The sequence below is a fragment of the Clupea harengus genome, chromosome 18, assembly GCF_900700415.2.
Source record: "Clupea harengus chromosome 18, Ch_v2.0.2, whole genome shotgun sequence".
Lineage (NCBI taxonomy): Eukaryota > Metazoa > Chordata > Actinopteri > Clupeiformes > Clupeidae > Clupea > Clupea harengus.
This window is the reverse complement of record NC_045169.1, coordinates 19,039,824-19,052,548: the sequence shown is the minus strand read 5'-3', so window position 1 is coordinate 19,052,548 and position 12,725 is coordinate 19,039,824. Positions and strand designations below refer to the sequence as shown.

Below are 12,725 nucleotides of genomic sequence, written 5' to 3'. Positions count from 1 at the left end.
ATTGTACATGACTTATAATTATTAAGTCGTCTGTGAATAGTGTATTACATACATGCTTCTGTGGAAATGACCGTTGTTTGTCAAAATCTAACCTCATCACAGTATATAATGAGAGACTGCTGACTGTCTGGTTTGTCACCCACCAGTAGGTGGCGCTGCTGACTAATGGTGCAATGTGAGGACACTAGTGTACTAGGTAAAGAGCACTGCACTGGCCAACAACTGTTGGCAAATTGAACAGCAAATTGGCCTTAATTGTGTCTTTGAAGGTGTTATGCAATACTGCGATGTGCAGTAATGGAATATATATCAAATGAATGCAGCTGATAATACATAAGCAAAGGCTAGTAATAATTCAAATCATCAGGTCTTTATCATGTGATTAATGATTCCAAAGCTTCGTTAACTTTTTTGTTATATGTGAGTTTAAGTATATTACAGTATTTTATCCATATAAATAACTTTGAAGCAAAGATATTCCTAGATAGAACTACCTAAAATGCATGAAGAGCATTTATAAGTAGATTTATAATTAAAACCTCACTATCGCCAATTCAGCCCCCCCCCCCCCCCCCCACACACACACACGCAAAGGAAGAACCATTAAGTCAGGAGTCGATTTAATTCCCATTTTATTCATTTTTTTCTATGATGTGGAAAGAACAACCAAAAAAGTTGAGAGCAGAAACCAAGATGACAGTTAGAACATGAGCCGTTTTATTTGGGAAGGGGCGAGGGCTATTCAGAGACCCTCGCCCTGCCTCCCCACATGCCCCCTACGCCCCACCCAAAACGGGACTGGAACCACCCCATCCCTTTCCTCCCTCCCAATCCGCCGTCGCGGTTGTCCGTCCACCGAACCAAGCGCATTCGCCTCTCCCAACCCAACACGTTTGAGAGGCTCCATCAGTGCCCATACAGAATCGGCCAAAGTGTCCTGTGTTTTGTTATTTCTATATTACTTGTTTTTATTTGTTTTTTTGTCGGTTGCTATAGACGAGTGTGGGCACCCCCAGTTCTCGTCTCGTCTGTGGCTACCCTGCACCCCGCAGAACGCCCTCTTCTTCCCCTGTGTGTGTGTGTGTGTGACCTTTGACACGAGAGCACAGGTGTGCCACGGCAGCCGGGCCGAGCCGAGGCAAATGAGGTAACCAAGACGACCTCTTTGCCCCCACCCCCCGCTTCGTCTTTTCCTCCCAGAAACTAGTTCTGCTGCGAGTTACTGCAGGCGGCATTAGCGATGCTGAAAGCCAGAGCTCAGACACACTTTTTCGCCCCGTTCCGTCGCTCTCACCCTTGTGCCCAGAACAATTCAGTCTCTTCCGCCGGTCCACAGCCATGTTAGTGCGGTCAGATAAGAGGTGGGGGGAGGGGGTTTGCAGAGGCACTGAACGTCTCTGTGTTTGTGTTTCTTGTGTGTAGGAGGAGTCGGAGCCACGGTCTCGGGCCAGTGGTACTGGATTTGAGTGGCGTGTCTATCGGTGGGCGGGTTGGTGGGCAGGGTTTGGTTGGGGCTGGTCAGAGACGGGCACCTGTCAAGTCACCAATCAAATCGAGCCTCACCTGGCCCCACCCCTTTGCAGCTCTGAGGGAGGGGTCTGCTTTGTGATGCAACATCCTGTCCCTGACTACGCTCTGAAGTCGCATCTTTCTCAACTGCACACGAACACACACACACACACACACACACGCACAAAGACATACGCATGTTAAAACACCCACCCACTCTCGCACGCACACGCACACACACAAACACACAACAACGCAAACACGGCCCTGTCCACACTGTCTCTCTCTCCCAAAAAAAGGACCGGTGCTCCATTGTAACACTGTCCTGTCTACTACTGTCATACTGAGGGCAAGTGCCCTTTAAATTCTCTTTTGGCATCACACTTCCCTGTTCTGTGAACCGCAGACTCTACCCCCCTCTGTGCCACCATGGACTGTTTAATTCAGCTTTACTCTCTCCTCAACAACCCCCCCCCCCCCCACCCCACCCCACGAGACAAAAACAAAACCACACTAAAAGTCACTCCAGCCATCCTCCTGTGAAAAAACGATAAACAAAACCGAAAAGAAAAAAAAAAATCTCAAGTTTACTTCTTTTTTTTCAAATTCAAGGCACAATGTCTCTCCATATAACCCAATCTCTCATGCCTGGCCAACTCCACCTTAGCTGCACAACACTGCCTGACGGACACCTGTCAGTCAACTCGTCGGGGCTCTGCCCACACAGCTATAATCATCTCTGGTCTCCCTTTTTAATCTCCTGCTATTTTCTTCTTTTTTTTTTTCCTCTTGCTAACATTGTTTCAAAGATGTGTCTATTTATGACCAAGTGTGATCACAAGCCTAAATCAGTGAAACAAAACAAAAACAAAATGAACGACAAAAAAAAAAAAATTAAAATAAAAAAAAGACAAAAATAAACAAAAAAAAGGTTAACAATAGTCACGTCCTGTTTCTGAGTTCAGTATGTCTTTAAAGATCGAGTCGTATCCACCAGCTTATATTTGGCAAGCTAGTCTTAATAATAAGCACTAAGTACTGATAGATAGGATAAACATACACCATTAATGTGTGGTTTTTTAATTAGATGCGTTTGTCGTTTTTTTAAATTCTTTTTAAACATCTCTCGTATGGATTCAGGTTTTTGAAGTCGATTTTTCTCACTCATCTGTTTGAAAGGATTTCTTTTTTTTTTTTTCTTTGTTACGCAAATGCAAGCAGGGACAGATAGTTTGCCGTGATGTCTTGCTCTAGACGCTGGTCGTAACGGGTGCACGGTCGCTCTACGAGACGCCGTTGACCAGGGTCTCGCCTGGTTGGGCCACACCGTTGCTCGGGGAGCGCTTGGAGGCCGTGCGCTCTTCCTTTTTGCCGGCCATCCCGTTCTCCTGAGATGAGGAAGAGGATGAAGAGGAAGAAGAGACTTGGATGAGAACGTGTCTACAAATCCTCACGCTTTGATAGCAATTCTCATTTCCCATTACTCCTGCCATTATCAAGTCAAGTCACATTTTTGTATAGCACATTTAAAAACAACAGGAGTTGTCCCAAAGTGCCTTCCACTTGAAGCTAATCAATAGACACTAAACATAAACCAGAATCAAATAATAGATTTAAAAAGACAACAAATGCATGTCCGCACTAGAGCATAATTACATATTCTTATCAATAATTCCATGAAATGAACACACATTTGTTGTGTGAGTGGGAATATTTAAATCTCAGCAGTTCAAATTAAAGTCTAACATGAGGTACAGGACGTAGTTTGTATGAGGGTGACGGATAAGAGTGTGTTATTCATGTTAACGTGTCCAAGTCATAAGCAAGGTCATTTTGAAATGTGAAATTGAGTGGGATGTGTGTGTGTGTGTTAGTACGTGTAGATGGGTACCTTAGGGTGCGGGGCAGGCTGTGCCTCCTTCTCCTTCGGGGGGAGGTTCTGTCGACTCTGAGACTCGGGACGAGAGATGAAGTCTGCCACAGTCACTATGGACAAGAGAAGAACACACACACACACATCAGCACGGGTGAAGAGCACACACACACACACACACACACACACACACACACACACACACACACACACACTCTGTATGTCTGCTGGTCTGCTATGAGCACAACACAGCAGCATGACGCATTGGCATTGCCACACTTTCCCAAACACACCACTTTCCCCAAACACACCACTTTCCCCAAACACACCACTTTCCCCAAACACACCACTTTCCCCAAGCACACCACTTTCCCCAAGCACACCACTTTCCCAAACACTCCACTTTCCCTCCTCCGAGGGCCTTAACAGTGAAACACCACGTGTGCACTTCCACAACAAACACATTTGAGTTCAAATGTCTGAACTTTGCCCCACATCTCATCCTCTCCTTCCTTATCCATCCCCCCCCCCCCCCCCGCCCCGGCCCCCGCCCTCTAGATCCTCCTCTTTTCAAATGCTCTCCCTCTGTTTTCTGGACTCTTTTAACTCATCTCCTCGTTTCCCTCTGCGCGCCTGTCTATCCCAGTTTTCCCTCCATCCTCATCCCAGTTTTCCCTTCATCCTCGTCGATGTTCTGTGTCCTACACGCTGAACCCCTGTTCCATCCCTCCCCCCCACTCCATGAGATATCTTTCCATTGCTCTTCTCTCCCTGTCAATCAGAGTCTTCTGTCCCTGTCAATCAGAGTCTTCTCTCCCTGTCAATCAGAGTCTTCTCTCCCTGTCAATCAGAGTCTTCTCTCCCTGTCAATCAGAGTCTTCTGTCCCTGTCAATCAGAGTATTCTGTCCCTGTCAATCAGAGTCTTCTGTCCCTGTCAATCAGAGTCTTCTGTCCCTGTCAATCAGAGTCTTCTCTCCCCATCCCTTCCTTTTTTCCGTTTTTCAATTAATATTGTTGCACCTGCACAGCCTTTCAGAAAAACTAATTCATTCTCACTAGGAGGTTAAATGGTTCCATTATTCGTACTCTGGAGGCTTGCTCTAATCATCCCTCTCTCTCAGTCCTTCTCAACCACTCTTTCGTTCTCTCTCCCTCTTCATTTTCCCATCCCCCTCTCTCTCCTCTCACCTGGCTGTCTGTCACGGCTGGTGGATCCACCCTCGGGACGGTTGGCGCGGTTACGGCGGCGACGGCTCCTGTTTCGGCGCTGGGGTTTGCCATCGTCCTCTGAAATGATGAAAGATGAGGCAGGGGGACGAGAGAGAGAGACACACAAAAATATGAGAGGCAGGAAAACAGAAATCATGTTTTTTTGTTAACAATCAATTAACGCTCATGATTTCAGAATGATTATAATACAGAACTCCTATATGCAGACTACATTACCCACACACCATAGGGCATAGCACAAGCTAGAAAAACCGACAACACACATCTATTTCTTCACGGCTACTACACTGATAACACTATAAAGAAGTGCAGGACAACAGTAACAGTACCGATACCTAGTGCCACCATTGGACTGGGACCAAGATCAGGAACTAAGTTAAGATAAATAAGTACCACTAAAACATCACCATCAAGCACTGATGTCAATACTGATACTATTGCTGCTTTCCTGAGTGAGGCAGGATAAGGAGTGTGACCTTTAACCCTTGACCTCACCTAATCCATTCTCACTGGCAGCGGCCTGGCCGTCTGACTCGTTGGCGGCGGCATCCATGACGCTGGGCTCCTGGTCGGTACGGCGACGGCGTGAGCGTCTCCTGCGGTCGTTGCCGCTCCCGGGGCCCTCGCTGGCGTCAGTGTCGACACCTGGCTCGCCCTCGCCCTCCAGCAGAGAGTACGGGTTACTGTCAGGATCCCTCAGCACTGGGGGGGGGAGGGGGGGAGAGACACAATGTTAGCACAGGGGGAAGCAAGTGCATTTGTATTCTCATTAATGGAGTGCTGTCAGTTAAGTGTGTCAGTGTGCTATGTCAGTGTGCTGCGTCTGCGTGTCTGTGTGTCTATATATATATATACGTGTGTGTGTGTGTGTGTGTGTGTGTGTGTGTGTGAGAGAGTGTGCCTGCCCACTCTCGTCCTCCTCACCTGAGCTGATGGAGTTGTTCTGGCGTGGGCCTGCTCCTCCGCGGCCCCTCCCTGTGCTGGTTCCGCGCCCTCTGCCCCCCCGCCGGGCGCCCCGCTCGTCCCCCCCGCCGCCGCCTCTCTCCACGCCGCGGGGCCGTGCGTCCCTCTCCCTGTCCGCCACCTCCTCCGACTCGGAAGCGTTGGAGAGCTCGGAGTTAGTGCCTGTGACGGACGAGACATGCAGACAGACAGACAGGTTAAAACGTGCAGACAGAACCACGGACAGGCCAGTCATCCACAGGGACTCAGCTGTGCAGCTGTGTGGGCCAGGGAGAGAGCAGTCATCCCTCTTCTCTCTGGCCAGGGTCATAACCTTGCAGAGCTGAATCAGAGGCTGGGTTGGATGACTGCTCTTTCTCTTCGCCACAGATGGGGTCAGAAGTGGGATGGCTTTTCCCAGCATGCATCACAGTACACAGGATCCTTGGCCACAAGATGGAGGTGATCATGAAAGCATGATCCTCAGACAGACACCACTTTATGATCGGATAACTAGACCCAGGCTCTGTAATCTGCATCCAAAATGACAGCTGTATTAACTGGTCCTCTAACTTTGGAAGACACATGCATTCCTGTCAGCTAATAACTTTGCATGTGCATTGATAGCACAATGGTGGGGTGGACTGTTAGAGTGGCAAGACTGTCGGCAAACACAAACTCAGCACACTCCTCTCGTTTCCCTGGTGTCTCTTAAAGGCCATTTATGGGATATATTTCCAAGTAAATCACACCCAAGGCTTCAGTGCTCCGGGTTCCAAGCACTTCACCCTACATGTTCACACGGGTCAACACAAGCATGCCATCATGACACCCATAAATCATTTGCTTTTTCACTGACGCTTCAAGACTGAGGGCCTTGACGGCTTGCCTGCATCTGTCAGACTACGTTCCCCTATATGGCAATTTTAAGAAAAAGAACAGAAGAAACTGGAAAAACTGTTTTTAAAGATATGTGCATGATGACTTTAAAGTGTCATTACTTAGAGATCATGAAATAAAAAAACCTCAAACAAACTGGGAATTATGTTGAAGGAGAAGGTTGGTTTTATTTGGTAAGGTCTGGCCTATGTGTCAATCTGTGTCTGTCTGATCGGATTTCTTCTGGGTTGAATGAATGTGGATGATGGATGGGAAATGGAGTTTATTTTCTCTGACACCTTCACACGTTGCTTTCAATGCCCAATGCTATGCCAACTACCTCAACCCAGGGGGTACAAAACTGTCTGCCGTCAACTTGTTTCACAGCGGTCAGTTTTGGCACCAAAAAAATATATATATAAAAAATGAAAAGCCTGAATTACAAATTCTGCATAGCCAATGACCACAGTAACTAAACATGAGAACAGCCAACACTAACTGGCTGAAGTGAACCCCCTAAAGCCGGACCCCCTACTTGCATCATGGCCTAGGCAAGAGAAAGCGCTCATGGGAAATGTAGTTTGCTCACCGTAGCCGGAGTACTGGGTGTTGGAGGCCCTGCGCCCACGGCCTCGGCCCCCGTAGGTGCGCGAGGTGTGCAGGTTGGCAGAGTTGGCGCTGTCGTCCGTCTGGTAGCCCCGCTCGCGTTCACCTGTTGCCCCGCCCGGTCCGGAGCGGCTGGCGGGAGCGCGGTAGCCCACGCCGATCTGACGGAGCTGCTCGTCAATCTGGAGACGCTCCTGACGCAGCTGCTCAACTTCCTGTTAGGACAGAGTAGAGGCAGGATGCGGTCAGGGGGATACACTTATGAACACACACACACACACACACCCATACATGAACACACACACACACCCATACATGAACACACACACACCCATACATGAACACACACACACCCATACATGAACACACACACACACACACACACACACACACTCATATATTCGTGTTTGCACATGTTTATGCACACACACACACACACACACACAGTTCCTCTTTACAGATAAGAGAGGGTAGGTCAGCATGTGTGTCCAAACAAACATCCACACATTCCTATGCAATACATGTTGTAGACACATTCAGTGCTACCAAAACCAATACACAAGTTCACAATCACGTAAGCAAACACTCATCGGGACTAAAAACAAACAAACAGCCACATGACTGTCTCAATATTAGACACAGGCTCAGCCCAGAGGCAGTTCAGAACGGTGTTTATGATCCCTCCTGTTGACGGAGAGCAGCTGCTGTTTATAAACCTGGGCAGAAGTGCCAGAGTGAAGACTGTGTGTGTGTGTGTGTGTGTGTGTGTGTGTGCATGTGAACTGACACTGACACCGGTGCCGGCACCAGAGTATACCTATAGGGCTCCAGGGCTTGGTCATCTCCTCTCTGTGGAACTGTGAGACAGAGGTGATCTATGGGGGCCACACACTGGGTGGGGTGGGGGGGTTACTGAAGTGCACTGGCAGCAGTTGGTGAGATGTGGGCAGGTGATACAGGGAGTGAGGAAGTGTGTGTAAGAGTGCGCCTGCGTGCGTGCCTGCCTGCCTGCGTGCGTGCGTGCGTGCGTGCGTGCGTGCGTGCGTGCGTGCGTGCGTGCGTGCGTGCGTGTGTGTGTGCGTGCACTTAACTGGCAGCAATTAGTGGTGGTGAGATGTGGGCAGATGAGACAAGGATTAAGTAAGTGTGTGTTAGTGTGTATGTGTGCCAGTGTGAGTGAGTTAGCATATAAATGAGTGTGTGTGTGTAAGTGATTTTGCGTGTGTGTGTATGTATAAATTGGGGGGTCACTTAAGAATGCAACAGCTGCTGGCCCTACCAACAGCTGAAATGGGGGTGGGGGGGTGGTGCGAGTCAGGCTGGTTGGGTGAAGCTGGGGGTGGGGGCTGACGCTGGGGGTTATTCTGGGAGGCTGAGGGAGCTCTGATAGGCCTAAAACCCACACTCTGCACAGCTCCAACCCCTACCCCCCAAAGCGGGGGCTGTTGGAGAGGGGCTATTTATACCGGACGGGCGGAGGGGGTGACTCAAAAGGGTAAATCAGACTCGGTCAGCACCTTCCCTCCTGTGAGAGTGCGGAGTCAGGTGACCCTTCTAGAATGTTCCGACAGTTCCTACCCCTCTCCATTTAGCTCCACGTGCTGCTGCCCTGCACACAGCGCTCTTTATAGTCGTCCTGGCTTAATCATTCATTAATCTGTCACTAATAATGTAGGGAAACTACAGCAGATGATCAGTTTGCTACGTAAGTGACGATGGACACAAATTCACACACACACATTCACACATACACAGAGACAGACAGAAACACGCACACACACATCAGACACCCACAGGTGTGTGTGCATGCAGACAAAACTTACACAAGACCCATAAAACACACACACACACACACACACACACACCTGTAGGTATGCCACATGGTACTCCAGCAGTGCCTGTGCGTTACTGATGTTCTCCTTAGTGCCGACGAAGATGAACGGAACCATCCCCTGAGAGAAAGACAAGAAGAAACAGAACAGGAGGAGAGGGAGAACAAGAGCGAATAAACAATTAAGGAATTTTCAGAAGTACACTTTCAATGTGTACACATCGGCCATGTTTGTCAAGGTTCCCAAAAGTGGGTGTGTGGAAGCTGACTGTATTTCTTTGTCAGGGCAACTCATAAATAAGTGACTGAACTTATTTATAAAGGTGATGTGTGAGGTGATTGTTATTTATTTATTTATTTATTTCAGTGTGATGCCAAGTCATGAATACGTTTTATAAGATGTATGAATGAAGAAATCCACTGAGCCTCCACAGGTGTGTTTATGTGCTTTGGTGTTTTTCAGCTGTCACTGAGGAAGTCCACGTGCCTCTTGGCTGCCTGCTGTGGCGTCTCTGCGGGTCGCCTCTCTGCCTTTGTCCTCTCTGCCTTTGTCCTCGCGGCCTGTCCCCTCTCGGCCCGTCCCCTCTCGGCCTCCCTCCTTTTTGTCGTTGTCCCCCTCGATCCGCACCCGCACCACGCCAGACTTGTCAACGATCTCCTGGATGATCTTGCCACTCTTGCCGATCACTTTACCTGAGGGTGAAACGAGCGAAAGGAAAGTGGAGGAAAGGAGGGGAGAGAGGAGAGGAGGAGGGAAGGGGAGAGAGGAGAGGAGGAGGAGGAAAGGGGAGAGAGGAGAGGAGGAGGAGGGAGAGAGGAGAGGAGGAGGGCCAGAGAGAGAGCACTGAGGATATAGATCAAATATGTACCTTCACAACATTCAAGAGTCAAGAGATTTATTACAAGTACAACTACAGCAGCACTGAAATGGGATTGCAACAAACGCCCAACTGTTTATCGGTCAGTTGAACAAGACTATCTATCCGTTTAGAAAAGAGGACTGAGGGTATACGGTTTCAGACTGATTAATATCTACCTTCAAAAGACTCCTGATTCAAGCGATTTATTCGTGACATGCGTGATTGTTGCAATCCCATTTCACTGCTGTTGTACTTGTACAAACTCCCAACTGTTTATCGATCAGTTGAACAAGACTATTTATACGTTTTAAAAGGACGACTGGGGAAATACTGATTCAGACTCTCTTCATAAGGAAACACCAGTAGTTGCTCTTGTGTCTTGAGAACAGAGCACCTTGGTGATGGGTTTAATACCCCGGGGACCCCCATTCTGATGTAAATATACATCTCCAATATAAGTCACTTTGGATAAAAGCACTTACTAAATAAATAAATAGAAATGTGGTTTCAAATAAGTTCTGAAGTATTTTTAAAATATATTTTTCACCAACTTTCCCCATCTTATAGTAATCTCAGTCCATTTCAATGAGCCTCTGAATGGGAAGAGGCTGGTTTGGTTGCTTGACTTAGAGGTAGATGTGACTTGGTCGTCTGGACAGGCGGAGAGGAGGCTAGTTTGGTGGGTGCGATCTGAAGCATCACTTACCAACAAGGTTTCTGGGCACCTGAAAGGCGTCTTCTTTAAACTCAAGATAAACTCTGGCCTGCTTCACGGCATCTGGGGTCTACGATGAACACACACACACACACACACACACACACACACACACACACACACACACACACACACACACAACATTTACATGAGAACAGCACACCAACACAACCAACTCACACTCCCTAACAAAAACAAACGCTCCTTTGTGGGAGAGTGCCTCAAGGCAAACATTCTTGCACACACTCTCACACATACACTTGTTAAACAGATAGGTAGATACTTAATTGATCCCAAAGAAATGTAGGGTCAGGGTCTCATTAGCATACATGTGTGTACATACACAAAGGCACACATATAAGCGCGCACACACACACACACACACACACACACACACACACACACACCTCTCCGTAGATCCTGAAGGTACAGCTCTCCTCCTCCAGCTCAATGGCAGTGACCCCGGGCACCTTGCGGGCCTGCTGGATGTTGGCGCCATGGGAACCGATGGCCAATCCCATCAGGTCCTCTCTCACTTTCACCTCCTCCTGGTATGCAGACGCCAGCTGCTTACTTGTCTGCAGGAGAGGAAACAGGGTGGGGGTGACTGAGTGTGCGTGTGTGTGTGGGTCTCCAGGTGCTTGGTGGCCTTCATGCTATTGTGACTACAAGTATAGGTGTGTGTGTGTGTGTGACAGAGATACAGAGTGTGTTCAGACGCCAGCTGCTAACTCATCTGTCCGTGAGACAGTGGGTTTGAGACTGCGCGCGCGTGCGTGCGTGCGTGCGTGCGTGCGTGCGTGCGTGCGTGCGTGCGTGCGTGCGTGCGTGCGACTGATGTCTGCATCCAGGTGTTTGATGGCTTCTTGTTGTGAACGTGTGTCGGTGTGTGTGTGTGTGCCTCCAGGTGTCCAGGTGCTCAGCTGCCCCCACTTTACTCAGAGTGAGTGTGTGTGTGTGTGTGTGTGTGTGTGTGTGTGTGTGTGCGCATGCGTCTTCAGTCGTTTCATGGCTTACTTTGCAAGAGTTGTGAACCAGAATTGTCCTTTTTAGGTACATGACAGATATTCTGTGCATGAAATAAAATGCGTTTCTGTAGTATTTATAATTTTTATTTTCCATTCTGATGCATCTTGTGTGTTTCATAATTAGAAGTAGGTTCAAAACAGAATAGTCTACATCCTCCAGGCCTGAACTCTGTTCTAGCTGATAGGAGTGGATTTTGTTTTTCAGCCTGCGAGTCTCCTGCAAGGTCATTGCAAGCCCCATTCTCTGGGCACAGATATAGCAGCCGTTCTTCACATTTGTATCAGGCTAGCCACTTATCCTTTCATGTAGGGCTGGAACTTATGATTGACATCCCTTTCTGTCAGCCAAGTAGGATACTTAAACTTAGTCTGATTCCTCGTCTAATAAGAGATGCTGGTGAAACTTCTTTGTGAAACCTCTCTCCTCTCCCTTGATGTGCATGATGGTAAATAAAACCTTGTCCCTGATTGATCAACCACGGCCTGACCGAGATTCCATTTATCTGTGGTTTTGGAAAACTACCATCAAGTAGCTGTGAATCTGAGCAGGCCAGTGTGTATGTCAAGGAACCATATTGATGTGCATGCCTACATCTCTGTGTGTGTGTGTGTGTGTGTGTGTGTGTGTGTGTGTGTGTGTGTGTGTGTGTGCGTGAGCGACCTGTTGTAGGGGAATGATGGCATCTGGTGTGAGTCTATGCCTGATAAAGAGTGTGAGCCAATTCATTTGTGGGTCTGAGACTATGCACTTGTGCGTGCGTGCGTGCGTGCGTGCATCTGACTAATTTGAGTGTGAGAGCAAGACCCTGTTGGTGCATGTGTGGTAGCATCTGTGTAATATAACAGTGTAACAGTGTTGGCACATTGTTCTGTGGGTGTGTGTGTGATTGTCTGTGTGTGCGAGAGAGATAGAGCGTGTGAGTGCGTGAGTATAAGAGAAAGAGAGAGCGCAAGCATGTGTGTGTGTGTGTGTGTGTGTGTGTGTGTGTGTGTGTGTGTGTGTGTGTTCGGTGTGTCTGTGAGAGAGTGTGTGTGTGTGTGTGTGTGTGTGCGCTCGCACCTCCAAGTGCTTGGTGGCCTCTTCATTGCGGGACTTGAGCATGAGTTTAGTGCGGATACTGCGGAAGTGCATGTCACTGAGAAGGTTGGCGCGCTTCACTGTAGATTCGTTCGTGGACTAAAAAGAAAAGATAAAGAGAGACAGCATAAAGATCAGACAGATCCATTGGACAGAAAATATGAAAGGACTCA

At 48.3% G+C, this 12,725-nt stretch overlaps 1 protein-coding gene across 4 annotated transcripts in view; it reads right to left on the bottom strand.

The window, feature by feature from the left end:
• Positions 1-615: 615 nt before the first annotated feature.
• fxr2 (fragile X mental retardation, autosomal homolog 2) overlaps positions 616-12,725 on the bottom strand; it is a 30,962-nt gene continuing 18,852 nt past the window's right edge. For all 4 annotated transcript variants that reach the window (XM_031584618.1, XM_031584619.1, XM_012830821.2 and 1 more), the window contains 11 exons: positions 12,535-12,651; positions 10,854-11,024; positions 10,438-10,516; positions 9,359-9,564; positions 8,906-8,992; positions 7,024-7,255; positions 5,538-5,738; positions 5,109-5,315; positions 4,572-4,670; positions 3,401-3,495; positions 616-2,897 (listed from right to left, as the gene is read on the bottom strand). In XM_031584618.1, coding sequence (XP_031440478.1) covers positions 2,793-2,897; positions 3,401-3,495; positions 4,572-4,670; positions 5,109-5,315; positions 5,538-5,738; positions 7,024-7,255; positions 8,906-8,992; positions 9,359-9,564; positions 10,438-10,516; positions 10,854-11,024; positions 12,535-12,651 — 1,599 coding nt within the window. In that variant the 3' untranslated portion in view covers positions 616-2,792. The remainder of the gene's footprint in view (positions 2,898-3,400; positions 3,496-4,571; positions 4,671-5,108; positions 5,316-5,537; positions 5,739-7,023; positions 7,256-8,905; positions 8,993-9,358; positions 9,565-10,437; positions 10,517-10,853; positions 11,025-12,534; positions 12,652-12,725) is intronic.